This window comes from Rhincodon typus, chromosome 5 (assembly GCF_021869965.1).
Source record: "Rhincodon typus isolate 14 chromosome 5, sRhiTyp1.1, whole genome shotgun sequence".
Taxonomy (NCBI): domain Eukaryota; kingdom Metazoa; phylum Chordata; class Chondrichthyes; order Orectolobiformes; family Rhincodontidae; genus Rhincodon; species Rhincodon typus.
In genome coordinates, this window is record NC_063336.1 from 94,079,613 (window position 1) to 94,092,436 (window position 12,824).

The window sequence follows — 12,824 nt, forward strand, 5'->3', positions numbered from 1 at the left end:
TTGGCCTGATGTGTTCATCCAGCTCTACACCTTGTTATCTCAGATTCTCCAACATCTGCAGTTCCTACTATCTTTGAGCTGGTAATAACCTCACTTAACCACTCTGTAATGACTGCAGTGAGACCAGTAAACTGGGGGCAAATTACTGCAGATGCTGTAATCTGTACTGAAAACAACAAACGCTGGAGATCACAGCAGGTCAGGCAGCATCCAAAACTAACGTTTCTTGGCCTCTGGCTGCGAATCTGTTTTGCAACTGCTGATCTTGGACCGATGCCGGTTTGCAGATTTGGTTTTCAATCTTGATGTACTTCATAGCTTTCAATAAAAATAATAAAGTAAGGTTGCAGAAGACCACCTTTAAAATGCTCAAAATTTGCTGTTTTGTTATCTGAATTTTCTTATAATTTTATTCTTAAGTTTCTGCTTACCATTTACTGTTATACGGGCTGATGTGACCCATATACAAAACTTCAGCACAAGATGCCTTGTATCTGACACACTTGTAGAGATAACAATTCAGGTAACATTTATAATAGGTATTAGGGCCAGACATTTTGGAGGAACTTTTAATTTTGAATTTGTCGTATTTCATCAAAGGCAACCAAATGTCATTGACTGAAGCTACTTAATCACACTAAGAGAATTACAGGTTTTCAGAACAATCTGTAGCTCTGAGCTAACTGGCAAAAGGACTGTTTATAGTTTCTTAGGTTCAAACAGCTGAAAAGATAACAGCCCTGAGCTTTGACAAAGCAATGACTATACAAAGCAAAAAATACTATTACATTTGCCAATGGAAGTTTACAACAATGCAAAAAGCAGCTATTTGTCACGCTGCACTTTATAGCCTCCTGTGGAGTTATGTATGTGAATAGAGAGAGAGATTGTCTCCAAATCAGCAATTGATAGTGATGCTATTGTGATTCCACTGGAAGCATTCTCAAACTGAAATATCAAATATAAGTTAGAAGTAACTTGACAATGGTAAGGGTAAGCAGTACAGTATGATAAGGAAACAAACATCATACATGAAATGCTCAAGAGCCTCAAAAGATTTTTCATATTTGTCAGGTTTCTTTTATTTCCTTCTACTTCTACAATTCTTCCTACATATTTCCCAGTGTAAAGTACAGAAATAATGGAACTGCTTAATAGCTTGTCATGAGGACAGAGTTTTATTCAAGTCTAAACAGTCACCGAGATGTTTGCAACTTACTGTAGACTCTCAGGTTACTTACCATGTCTCTTTTTTGAGGTTGGTCCTTTGGTTCATTTTCTTATGGTTTGGCTGTTTCTTTTTTCCTGTTGTGCAAATGTCATTCAATATATCACCATTGACATTTTTGTGTAAATTACCTCAAAGGTGAGATACCTAATCCTCCTTCCTGTGCACAGGAGGCAGATATGGATATGATTTCATGTTTAAAGCACAACTAGCTCAATTTTGTTTCAATAATAATATCAATAGAGATTAAATGAGATAAAAATTTACACATTTAGAAAAAAAAACATATGCTCTTCTAACTTAGAATAAAATGTTACCTTTTTAAAATAGTTTGTACTCAGATGCAATTCAATATTTTCTGTATGCTAATGGAAATAATATGAATTTTTGTGTATAGGTTTGCATAAAGATTGTCTGTCACCATGGCAACAAAGGTGCTGCCGTTTTACCAAAAGAGACACAAACACTACGGCTATGATTACCGTAACCTTGACAGCCGATCAGTCGTGAAGAAGTACACCAGCAAAAGCAGCTTATCCAAAAGGTGAGGAACACAGTGCTATCTTCTCATCTCTCCTGCACAGAGGGAGTGAAATGACTTGGGCAGTCCCAAAGCAGGTGGCTGTCAATGAACTTGTAGAATTGTTTTGAGAGGATTATTCTTGCAAACATGCGCAGACTAATCACTGGGACATCACCCCAAATACAAAGGAGTTCCTCATATCTCTGACCTAAATATGTTTTTGACTTTTGTTTACATTTGAGTTTCTTTCTATGATCACTTAACAGTAAATTATTTTATGCCATGATGATATCCTCCTCTTGTGTCTGTAGAATAATTTTTTTTATCTTTTCCTCATAACTCAACCTTCCTACTCTCAGAATCATGCATTAATCGGCATTGCAACTTTCTACAAATAGTCCAATAATTGAAATTCCCTTTCATGGTATGATGAGGTTGCAGATTTCGCCGCTGTATTTAACTTTTATTTCAAGTAATTAAAAAACTCAAGAAATTTGCTCAGGCATTATGACACTGTCATTGTCATCAATCACTTGGTTGCACATTTCTTGATTGTCAAAACACTTTAAATGTATTGTATATCTGAATTGTTTTGATATCCCAGTAGCAATAATGTAAGAACGGAAAAATAACAACACATCATTACAAACTTGTCACTGAGAAAACAAATAGTAGAAATCTCAGGTATTGCTCTGTCACTTGAGGCAATCCCTAGCTTGGTGTATATGGAATATTGTTTAGATAATTTTCCAAAAGGCAATTCATATTGTCCAACTCAAAAGTCTTAACAAAAAAAAGAACATATGGAATTGGAGGCAAACTATGGATCTAAATGGGAATAGTTAGTAAGTCGGGTGAAGGGTATTTATTCCAATTGGTAGAATGCAGTCTGCAGTGCCCCTCAGGAATCTGTGTTGGAATTTCATTGTTTTATTTATAAATGACTTAGATGGAAGAATAGAAAGCTGAGTAGTGTAACTCACCGATGGCACAATTTAAGTGGTACAAATGGTGTAGATGAGAGCAAAAAGTTAGAAAGGGAATTTGGTCGATACCCAAGTGGATAAAACAATGAGAGAAAATGTTCAGCCATTTTGGACCCAAGGAAAGAGATCAGAGTATTTTCTACACAGTTTGAATTTAAGTGTGGAGGAGCAGAGAGATTTAAGGGTACCTGCACAGTAATCACTCAAAGCCAGGTGATTGGTACAAAAATATTTGAAAGGTCCAATGGAATGTTGGTTTTTATCTCGAGGCTCAAATATATGAACAAAGCATAGTTTAAAATTGTATAAAACACAATTTAGGTCCTATATTAACTATTATGTTCCGTTCTCTCCACTGGACCTCAGCAAAGATGTACTGATTTTGGTGTGAGTGCAGCTTACATTCAACAGAATGATATTAGGTGAGAAGGATTCAATTTTGTGGAAAGTTAAGGCTTGTATTCCATCGTTTAATGGGTAGTCCAAATGGAATAATTTAGATGATTAAATGATTTGATGGAGTTGGTGGAGAGAAACTCTTTTAGAGCCAGAATTCTTGAGCCATGCGTCGTGATCCCCAGTGGGGTTGGCTGCTGAAATGTGGGGCCTGAGACGTACAAACTTGTAATGGTAAACTGGATGCAGCAGAGTCTAGGAGAGCAGTTGCAGAAGTGCTAAACATCAGAGGTGGGCACAATGGCCAGGTACTGGGTCAGTTGGGATGGTCAGTACCTAAAGTAGCGAATCTGGTTCTGACCATTCTCATTGACAGGCTGATCAGCCAATAAGTGCTATTACGCTCAACCAAGCAGTCATTACTCCATTTGATATAGTAAGAACAAACAATCATTATTCCATTAGAGATAATAAGGACTTGCTAGAGTGGATAATATTCTTTTTTTTATATGCCTTGTGCTATGGGTGGCTTTATGGCTGATTGTTGGAGTCTGTTGTACACAATGAATTTAAGGAGGCTGCCAGCAAATCTATCTGACCCTTCCTCCCACACAGCCACCAAGCTAATTCCCAAAAGCATTCCTACTCCTATGATGCTGCTTGGCCTGCTGTGTTCATCCAGCTCTACACCTTGTTATCCCAAAAGCAGCCTGGCTGCATATAGCACCAATCTCCACAAAGACTGCTTTCCTGGGCACTTTGGTACCAAGTGGCTCCTTCCCGCAATGAGTACCTGTATGAAAGAGAAACTGGGAGTGTTTGAGAAAGTGAGTATGCAGAATGAATGTGATTATGTGTGACAGAAGATGAAAGGTAATGAATGAGAAAATGAATGAGTGTGAGAGAATGCAAGTGACAGTGAAAATGTGTAACAGTGTGGGTAAGTGTGTAAGAAAGGGGAGTGGGCGAAGAGTGATGAATGGGGTGAGGGCACATACATGTGATATAGGGAGAATAGGCATACAGGGAGAGAGAGAGAGAGAGACAGACAGAGAGAGTGCATGCGTGCAAGGAAGAGAGAGAATGAATATTTGTGAATGTGTGCCAATCAAGTGGGCTGCTTTCTCCTGGATGGTGTCAAGTTTCTGGACCTGCACATATCCAGGCAAGTGGGAAGTATTCCATCACAGTCGTGACTTATGCCTTGTCGATGGTGAACAGGTTTGTTGGAATAAGTGTCGGCAAGGTTCCCGTATTTGGTTCTTAATAAATCCAATTATGGACCAGAATGCCTTCACTCTACAGACATGCACACAATGCATCACTGATTCAGGAGAATGTCACAGTTGTACTGAGAAAGGACATCTTGGAGGGGTCATCCAGCAAGGCCATATGGGTAGAACTCAGGAATAAGAAAAATGCAATTACTATGATGGGGTTACACTACACACCAGCCAGCAGGAGATAGAGGAACAGATACATAGGCAGATTGTGCAAAGATATACAAACAACATGTTTGCTGTAGTGGGGAATTTTAACTTCCCCAACATTGACTGAGACTCTCTTAGTGCCAAGGACTTAGATAGGGCAGAATTTATTAGGTGTATCCAGTAGGATTTTTTGAAACTACGTAAATAGTCCAACTAGGGGAGGGACCATACCTGACTTCATACTGCGTAATGAACCTGGCCAGGTATTTGAGGTTTCAATGGGGAAGCATTTTGGGAATAGTGATCATAATTCCACAAGTTTTAAGATAGTTATAGAGTCATACAGCATGGGTAGCAGACCCTTTGGTCCACTAGTCCATGCCAACCATTTTCCCAAACCAAACAAGTCCCACTAGTTTATGTTTGTCCCATATCCCTCCAAACCATTCCTAGTCATGTGCTTATGCAGATATCTTTTAAATGTTGTAACTGCACCTGCATCCACCACTTCCTCTGGCAGTTCATTCTACATACTAACCAGTCTCTGTGTAAAAAAAGTTGTCCCTTTTAAATCTTTCTCCTCTCACCTTAAAAATATGATCTCTAGCCTTGAACTCCCCCAGCTTAGGGAAAAGACCCTTGCTATTCACCTTGTCTATCCCCCTCATGATTTTATAAACCTCTATAAGGTCATCCCTCAATCTGTTATGCTCCAGTGAAAAAAGTCCCAGTCTATCCAGCCTCTCCTTATAACTCAAATCCTCCATTCCCGGCAACGTCTTGGTGAATCTTTTCTGAACCCTCTCCAATTTAATAATATCCTTCCGATAGCAGGGCGATATCCTGTACAAGCTCAGCATGACATCCCAACTCCTATACTCAAAGGTCTGTGCAATGAAGGCAAGTGTGCTAAACGCCTCCTTAACCACCCTGTGATGAGATGCAAATTTCAAACAATTATGTACCCGAACCCCTAGGTCTGTCTGTTCTACAACACTTCCCAGAGGCCTACCATTAATTGTATAAGTGCTGCCCTTGTTTATTTTATCAAAATGCAATATGTCCCATTTATCCAAATAAAACTCCATCTGCCACTCTGCAATCCATTGACCCAATTGACAAAGATCACTTTGTAATCCTAGATAACCTTCTTCATTGTCTACTATACCACCAATTTTGATGTTGTCTGCAAACTTACTAACCATGCCTCCTAAATTCTCATCCAAATCGTTTATATAAATGACAAATAAATGTGAACCCGGTACCAATCCTTTTGCAACACCTTCGGTCACAGGTCTCCAATCTGAAAAACAACACTCCAGCCCCATTCTCTGTCTCCTATCATCAAGCCAATTTTGTATCTAATTGGCCAAGCTCTCCCTGAATGCCATGTGATCTAATCTTACTAATTAGTCTACTATGCAGAACCTTATCAAAGGCTTTACTAAAGTCCATGTAAACAACATTTACCAATCTGCCTTCATTAATCTTTTTGGTTATTTCCTCAAAAAATTCAATCAAGCTTGTGAGACATGATTTTCCTTGCACAAAGCCATGCTGACTATCCTTAATCAGTCTTTGCCTCTCCAAAATGCGTGTAAATCCTATCTTTCAGAATCTCCTCCAACAACTTATCCACCACCGATGTCAGACTCACAGGACTGTAGTTCCCAGCCTTCTCCTTACAGCCTATCTTAAATAAAGGCATAACATTAGCCACCCTCCAGTCCTCCAGCACTTCACCAATCATTATAGATGATACAAATATCTCTTCTGGGGGCCCTGCAATTTCTTCCCTGACTTCTCACAATGTCCTGGGATACATTTGATCATTTCCCGGAGATTTATCCACTTTTATGTTTTCCAAGACCTCCAGCACTTCCTCTTCTGTATTGTGAACTGCTTTCAAAACATCAATATTTATTTTTGAGTTCTCTGGCCTCCATTTCTTTCTCCACACTAAAAACTGAAGCAAAATATTCATTTAGTATCTCCCCCATCTCCTGAGGTTCAATACATAGATGAACTCATTGATCTTTAAGGGGTCCTATTCTTCCCCTAATTGCTTTTAATGTGTTTGTAGAATCTCTTTGGATTATCCTTAATCTTATTTGCTAAAGCTATCTCCTATTCCCTTTTTGACATCCTGATTTCCCACTTAAAAATGCCTCTACACCCTTTATATTCTTCAAGTGATTCACTTGATCCCAGATGTCAACGTCTAATATATGACTCCTTCTTATTCTTGACCAGAACCTCAATATGTTTATTCACCCATTGTTCCCTACTCTTACCAGCCTTACCCTTCGCTCTAACAGGACATAATGCCTCCAAACTCTCATTATCACATGTTTGAAAGCCTCCCACTTGTCAGTCGTCCCTTTATCTGCAAACAGTCTACTCCAAACAACTTTTGAAAGTTCCTGTCTCATACTATTAAAATTTTCCTTACTCCAATTATGAGCTTTAACTTTTATGGAAAGCCTATCCTTTTCCATAACTATTTCAAAACTGATAGAATAATGATCACTAGTCGCAAAGTGTTCCCCTACTAATACTTCAGTCACTTGCCCTTAGTTATGGATTAGGATAAGTCTGGTCTTTGAGTGAAAGTGCTAAATTGAGGGAAGGTTAATTTCAAAAGCATTAGGCAGGAACTGGAGAAATTAGATTGGTGTATATGTTTGAGGGTAGATCCACTTCTGACATGTGGGAGTCCTTAAAAGACCAATTGGTCAGAATTCAAGACCAGCATGTTCTTGTGAGGATGAAATTTAGGGATGGCAAGATTCAGGAACCCTGTTTGACAAAATGTTAAAAGTTTAGTCATAATGAGAAAAGGAGGCAGATGTAAGGTTTAGGAAATGAAAATGAGGAGGCAGGAAAAACCTAAACAAGGAGTTAGGAGGGCTAATAGGGGCCATGAAATGTCCTTAGCAAGTAGGATTAAGCAAAATCCTCTGGCATTTTATATGTATATTAGAAGTAAGAGGATAGTTAGGGAAAGAGTATGTCCACTCAAGGACAAAGGAGGAATTTATGCATGGTGCTAGAGGGAATGGGTGAGGTTCTTGATGAGTACTTCACATTGGTATTCACCAAGGAGAAGGACATGAATGATGGTAAGATTAGGCAGCAGTATGCTGATATTCTAGGGCATAACGATATTTAGAAGGATAAGGTGTTGAATGTCTTGAAAAATATTTAGGTAGGTAAGTCCTGAGGCCTGATGGGATCTATCCCAGGGTACTGAGGGAGTCAAGGGATGCGATTGCTGGGCCCTTCACAGAGATCTTTGTATCCTCTTCCGCCACAGGTGAAGTCCCAGAGTGCTAGAGAAGAGTAAATATTATTCCTTTATTGAAGAAGGGCAGCAGATATAATTCAGGAAATTATAGGCTAGTAAGCCTTACATCAGTGGTAGGAAAATTATTGGAGAAGATTCTTAGGCACAGCATTTACTCGCATTTGGAAAAGAATAGACTTATTAAGGATAATCAGCATGGCTTTGTGCGGGTAGGTCTTGGATCACAAATTTGATTAATTTTTTGAGGAAGGGACGAAGATGACTGATGAGGGTAGGACAGTGGATGTTATCAACATAGACTTTACTAAAGCATTTGATAAGGTCCCTCATGGTCGGCTGGTGTGAAAGATTACATCATATGGATCCTTAGTGAGTTGGATACAAAATTGGCCTGGTCATAGTCGACAGAGGGTAGTTGTGGAGGAGTGTTTTTCAGACTGGACGTCTGTGACTAGTGATGTTCCGCAAGAATCAGTGCTGCGAACTCTGTTGTTTGTTGTATATATAAATGACTTGGATGAAATATAAGTGGTCTAATTAAGTTTGAAGACGACACAAAAATTGACGGCCTTGTGGATTGTGAGGAAGGTTGTCAAAGGTTGCAGTGGGATATAGATGAGTTGGAAAGCTGGGTGGAGAAATGATAGGTGGAGTTCAATTGGGACAAGTGAAGTAATGCATTCTGGAGGTCAAGTACTAGAGGGAAGTAGAAGTATACAGTAAATGGCTGGAGGCTTGGCAATCCAAGTTAATAGCTCCCTGAAAGTGTCAACACATGTGGATAAAGTGATAAAGAAGGTGTATGGCATGCTTGCCTTCATTGGTCAAGGCATTGAGTGCAAAAAGTGGCAAGTCATGATGTAGCAGTATAAAACTTTAATTAGGCCACATTTGGTGAAAAAGAGGTTTACCAGGGTTTTATCTGGATTGGAGTGCATTAGCTATAAAGAGAGGTTGGACTGTTTTCGCTAAAGTATCGGAGGCTGAGGGGGTGACTTGATAGAAGTATATAAAATTGTGAGAGGCATGCATAGGGTGGATTGTCAGAGTCTTTTTTCCCAGGGTGAAAATGTCAATGACGAGGTGCCAGAGATTTAAGGTAATGGAGGAAAGTTTAAAGGAGATGTGCGTGCCAAATTTTTTACAGTGGGTGTAGATGCCTGGAACGAGCTGCCATGGGAGGTGGTAGAAGCAGATAGGATAACAACAGACACATGAACAAATGAAATATAGAGGGATCCAGACCATGTGCAGGCAGACAGAATTAGTTTAGAGTACCACCATGGTCCGCACAGATATGGTGGGTCGAAGGGCCTGTTCCAGTGCAGTATTGTTCTATGTTCTAATTTACAGACAGGAAAAGACTAGTTGGCTCTTCCAACCAGTTCCACACAATAACAGTGCCCGGTGCATCACAATTTATACTTTCCATCTCTAGGCTCTTGTGGTGTAGTGGTCACTACCTCTGGACCAGAAGGTCTGTGTTCAAGTCTCACCAGCTCCAGAAGTGTGCAATAACATCTCTGAATGGGTTGATACAGAAAATATCTATAAACTCTACCTGCAGCCAAGAGTGCATTATCTACTAGAATGACTAAAAATCTAGCCAATTCATGAAATCTGAAAAATAGCAGGCCCCATAGGTGATTGTAGCTAGCCCAGGAAGCCACTTTTCTGATTAAAAATCTTGGATCTCAGTAAGTACATTGCATCTCTCTCTATTATCCTTGTTCAAACTTTCTAGAGGTTGTAGTTCCTTTGCAACTCAGACTTGTGAAAGAATTTCCCTCCCAAACTCGCCTATTTTCTAAAATCTGGTTTACCACCTTTCCCAGGGCATCAGTTTTTTTACCCCTCTGGATATGGTAGAGTGCACTAATATTGTGACTTGCAAGCTGCATAAAGATTGTGGGGCAGGTTGGATGAAGCAGAGGATCTTTTCATGTCGTATTGTCCATATGGTAATGGCATGCTCCGACCAAGTGCGGGCTCGTTCTTTCTTGTCCTGAAGAATATTTAACGACTCTGAAAACTATCTTAGTTGTATCTATGAAAATGATCCTGTCTGGTAACAAATATCGGATGTACTTGGAGACAGATTCTATTAACAACTACGCAGGTGGAATTGCAGTTGGCCATGCAGCTGTCCTGGGTCCAGTATTTGAATTTACCACATGCTGTGGCTCTTCTCAACTGCTCTTGACACGTAGCTCTGACTTGAATGGACCAGCATTGCAAGCACCACAAGTTCCAGTCACCCTTGATTATGTTTAAATTTAATTCTAAAAAAAAAACACTCAATGGCCCTATAATTTCAAAACAAACTTTTCAGTTTACAGTTGATGACTGAGCTACAACTTTATCTTTTATGAACCGGATAATGTTTAATTCTGAATATTTTACATGTAGGATGCAGTGGTGAATTAAAAAAGCTGCTGTCATGTTCACTAGGATATATAGCCCTCATCTATCATTTCCTACTCAAACTTCTCTTCCATAGTTTACGAGATCAATTGAATCCACTATAGCATTCTACAATCTGTGCTTTACTCTTGCCTGTCTCCTTTTCTTAATAGAAAACAAATACAGTTTGGCAAGATTATTATATTCCCTTAGTTCTAGGATTCATGAGGTAAACAAATAACTAATTTAAGACAGAGCAGAGTTCACAACCAGCTGTGCATCTTGGGATCTTGCTGTTACTGTTCATGTTTTTAATAATGGAACCAAGTCTAATTAAATAATATGAATGTTAAGTCATAGATGCTTTTGACAAGATACAGACACAAATTAGAAATGAATAGAAGGCTATGTTAATGAGGTAAGATGAAGCAAGGTGTGAAGAGGTTCGTGTGGAGCATAAAAACTGACATAGACCTGTTGGGCTGAATGACCTGTTTTATAGCCTCTTTATGATAAACAATTGGGCCAGTGTTTTGTACGAGGTCTTGAAGTTGTGAACTAGCAGCAGTATTTCCCTCAAGGCTTGCCCTGTTTTTAAAAGGAAAAGCAGAAAGATTAGCAGGCCCAATGCAGTGTTGTTGAGTTGAACAGGCACAATTGGCAAACTCTAACTTTGATCACTGGTACTCATACCTCCGCTATATGTAGATGGGCTACTTCACTGTGACCTTGGCAATACTTCGAAAGGTTGTGTCACCCTCATGAAGTCATAATTGAGCTGCAACAGCTGCAGGTACAACCTTTAAGGGAGACATTCAGAAGATTAAGATCTGAAGTCACTGCCAAATGAGTCCTGCCATCATGGCCCCATATTGGCAACAATTCAAGTTAATAACTGGTTGATGTAAAGCCATCCTCCACATCCATCAACATTCCATTTGAAGGTCAGTTTGCTGCTCCTTCACAGAGACACTCCTCTTGCCTGACACTAAGCTTCACTTAAATCATTCCATAACCATGCATCAGTCACAAAATCACCTCACTGACCAAACAATCTGAGAACTTTCCTGCAAGTTAAGGTCATTCCATTCCCCTGGTGTGTGCTGTAGTGTCTAGTTTCAGTTAAAATCTAGTATGTCTTAATTCTGATTTAGTTGATCATTTGCAACAGCAATCTTGGTGTTTAAATGATGCTTCCTTGTCTTGATATGGAGATATTTCTTTAAAGAAAAAAAATAGCAAAATATGTGATGGCATTGCTCATTTGATATGTAATCCAAACTCCCAAAGATAATCTTTAATACAAGTGAGCTGCCACCTTCCCCATACACCTGGAACATACCTTTCCCAGATACTTCCTACAGATTCTGAAAGCTATCTGCTGGACTTTACTTTAATATTGCTGTCCTAAAGCTTACAGACTTGGTGCCTTGAAGGACCATCTATCCCAGACTTTGCATTTGTCTATGTGGTTTCAAACTGAGTGGTTACCTTGACCTTTTCGGCTATTGCAACATCTACAGAATATCCATCTTTCCAGACATGTCAATGGAGATGTATAAATGCCTTGAGCTCATCATAAAACTACAACATGACACCCTGAGAAAAAAATGAGTCACTTCATCTGGGTATAACACAGATGAATTCATGGACAGTTTTGGTGTATTTCTGGTGGTAAATCCATAATTGGGGAACATGTGAAGTATGGTTACTGTGAACATAAATGATGTAGATGTGAGCCGGCTGTTTGTCTAGGAGTGTGAACAGAGGCTGGGCACTAGTTTGCAAATTTCCAATGACATGTTTATTCAGTTTGGGAAACTATGTGTTTCAGCAAACATAATTGACTTTGTATTGATTTCTTCCTTTCAAAGGAATCTGCATAGTTTGTCATTAAATTAAAGCTCAGTTGATCAGATATTCTGCAAGAAATGCGCTGAGGTGTGATCCAGAGCCATGAGTGGTCATAGTTTTATTTGAATATTTGGGAAATGGGATAGTTGAATGAATATTCTTGGGATTTGCATGAACATCTTTGAGAATTTTTTTGCAGAAATTTTCCTATAGAGATTACCATGCATACTTGAGTAAAAGTCGATTTCAAGTAAAAGTCAACCCCTTACTTTTGGCCAAAACATTTTGAATTTTCCATAGATCTCATGTAAAAGTCAGCCCTAATTCTTCACAGATAACAGATCAATATTTGTGAGTCAAGGTATTATCTTTTACATAAATGTTACAATGAGGAAATGATCGGTGAGACTGTATGAGAGTCAAATATCTGATAACTTTTTTTTATCAGAAATAAAAGCTTAAAATGTTAGTTTGAAAAACTAAAACAACAGTAGACAAGAGAAATCGAAGGGAAAAGGAAAAATTTGGTGCAAAAGTTTAAGACACATCAGATCAGAGACAGGCACTCGTGGAATAGTCATATACCTAGTTGAAATTTCCTTCATCATTTTATGTAAAAATGCCCTCCAGAGAAAACAAAAAATATACAGCAGTGTTTAAACTGAAAGTTATTGAATATGCAGAGAAGAGAAATAAC

The 12,824-nt window shown here is 39.0% G+C and overlaps 1 protein-coding gene across 1 annotated transcript in view; it reads left to right on the forward strand.

The window, feature by feature from the left end:
- Positions 1-12,824, forward strand: part of LOC109927245 (myomesin-2-like) — a 105,984-nt gene that overhangs the window by 555 nt on the left and 92,605 nt on the right. Inside the window, exon 2 of the mRNA XM_048596754.1 lies at positions 1,626-1,772. Within this exon, the coding sequence (XP_048452711.1) occupies positions 1,651-1,772 (122 nt within the window). The 5' untranslated portion in view covers positions 1,626-1,650. The remainder of the gene's footprint in view (positions 1-1,625; positions 1,773-12,824) is intronic.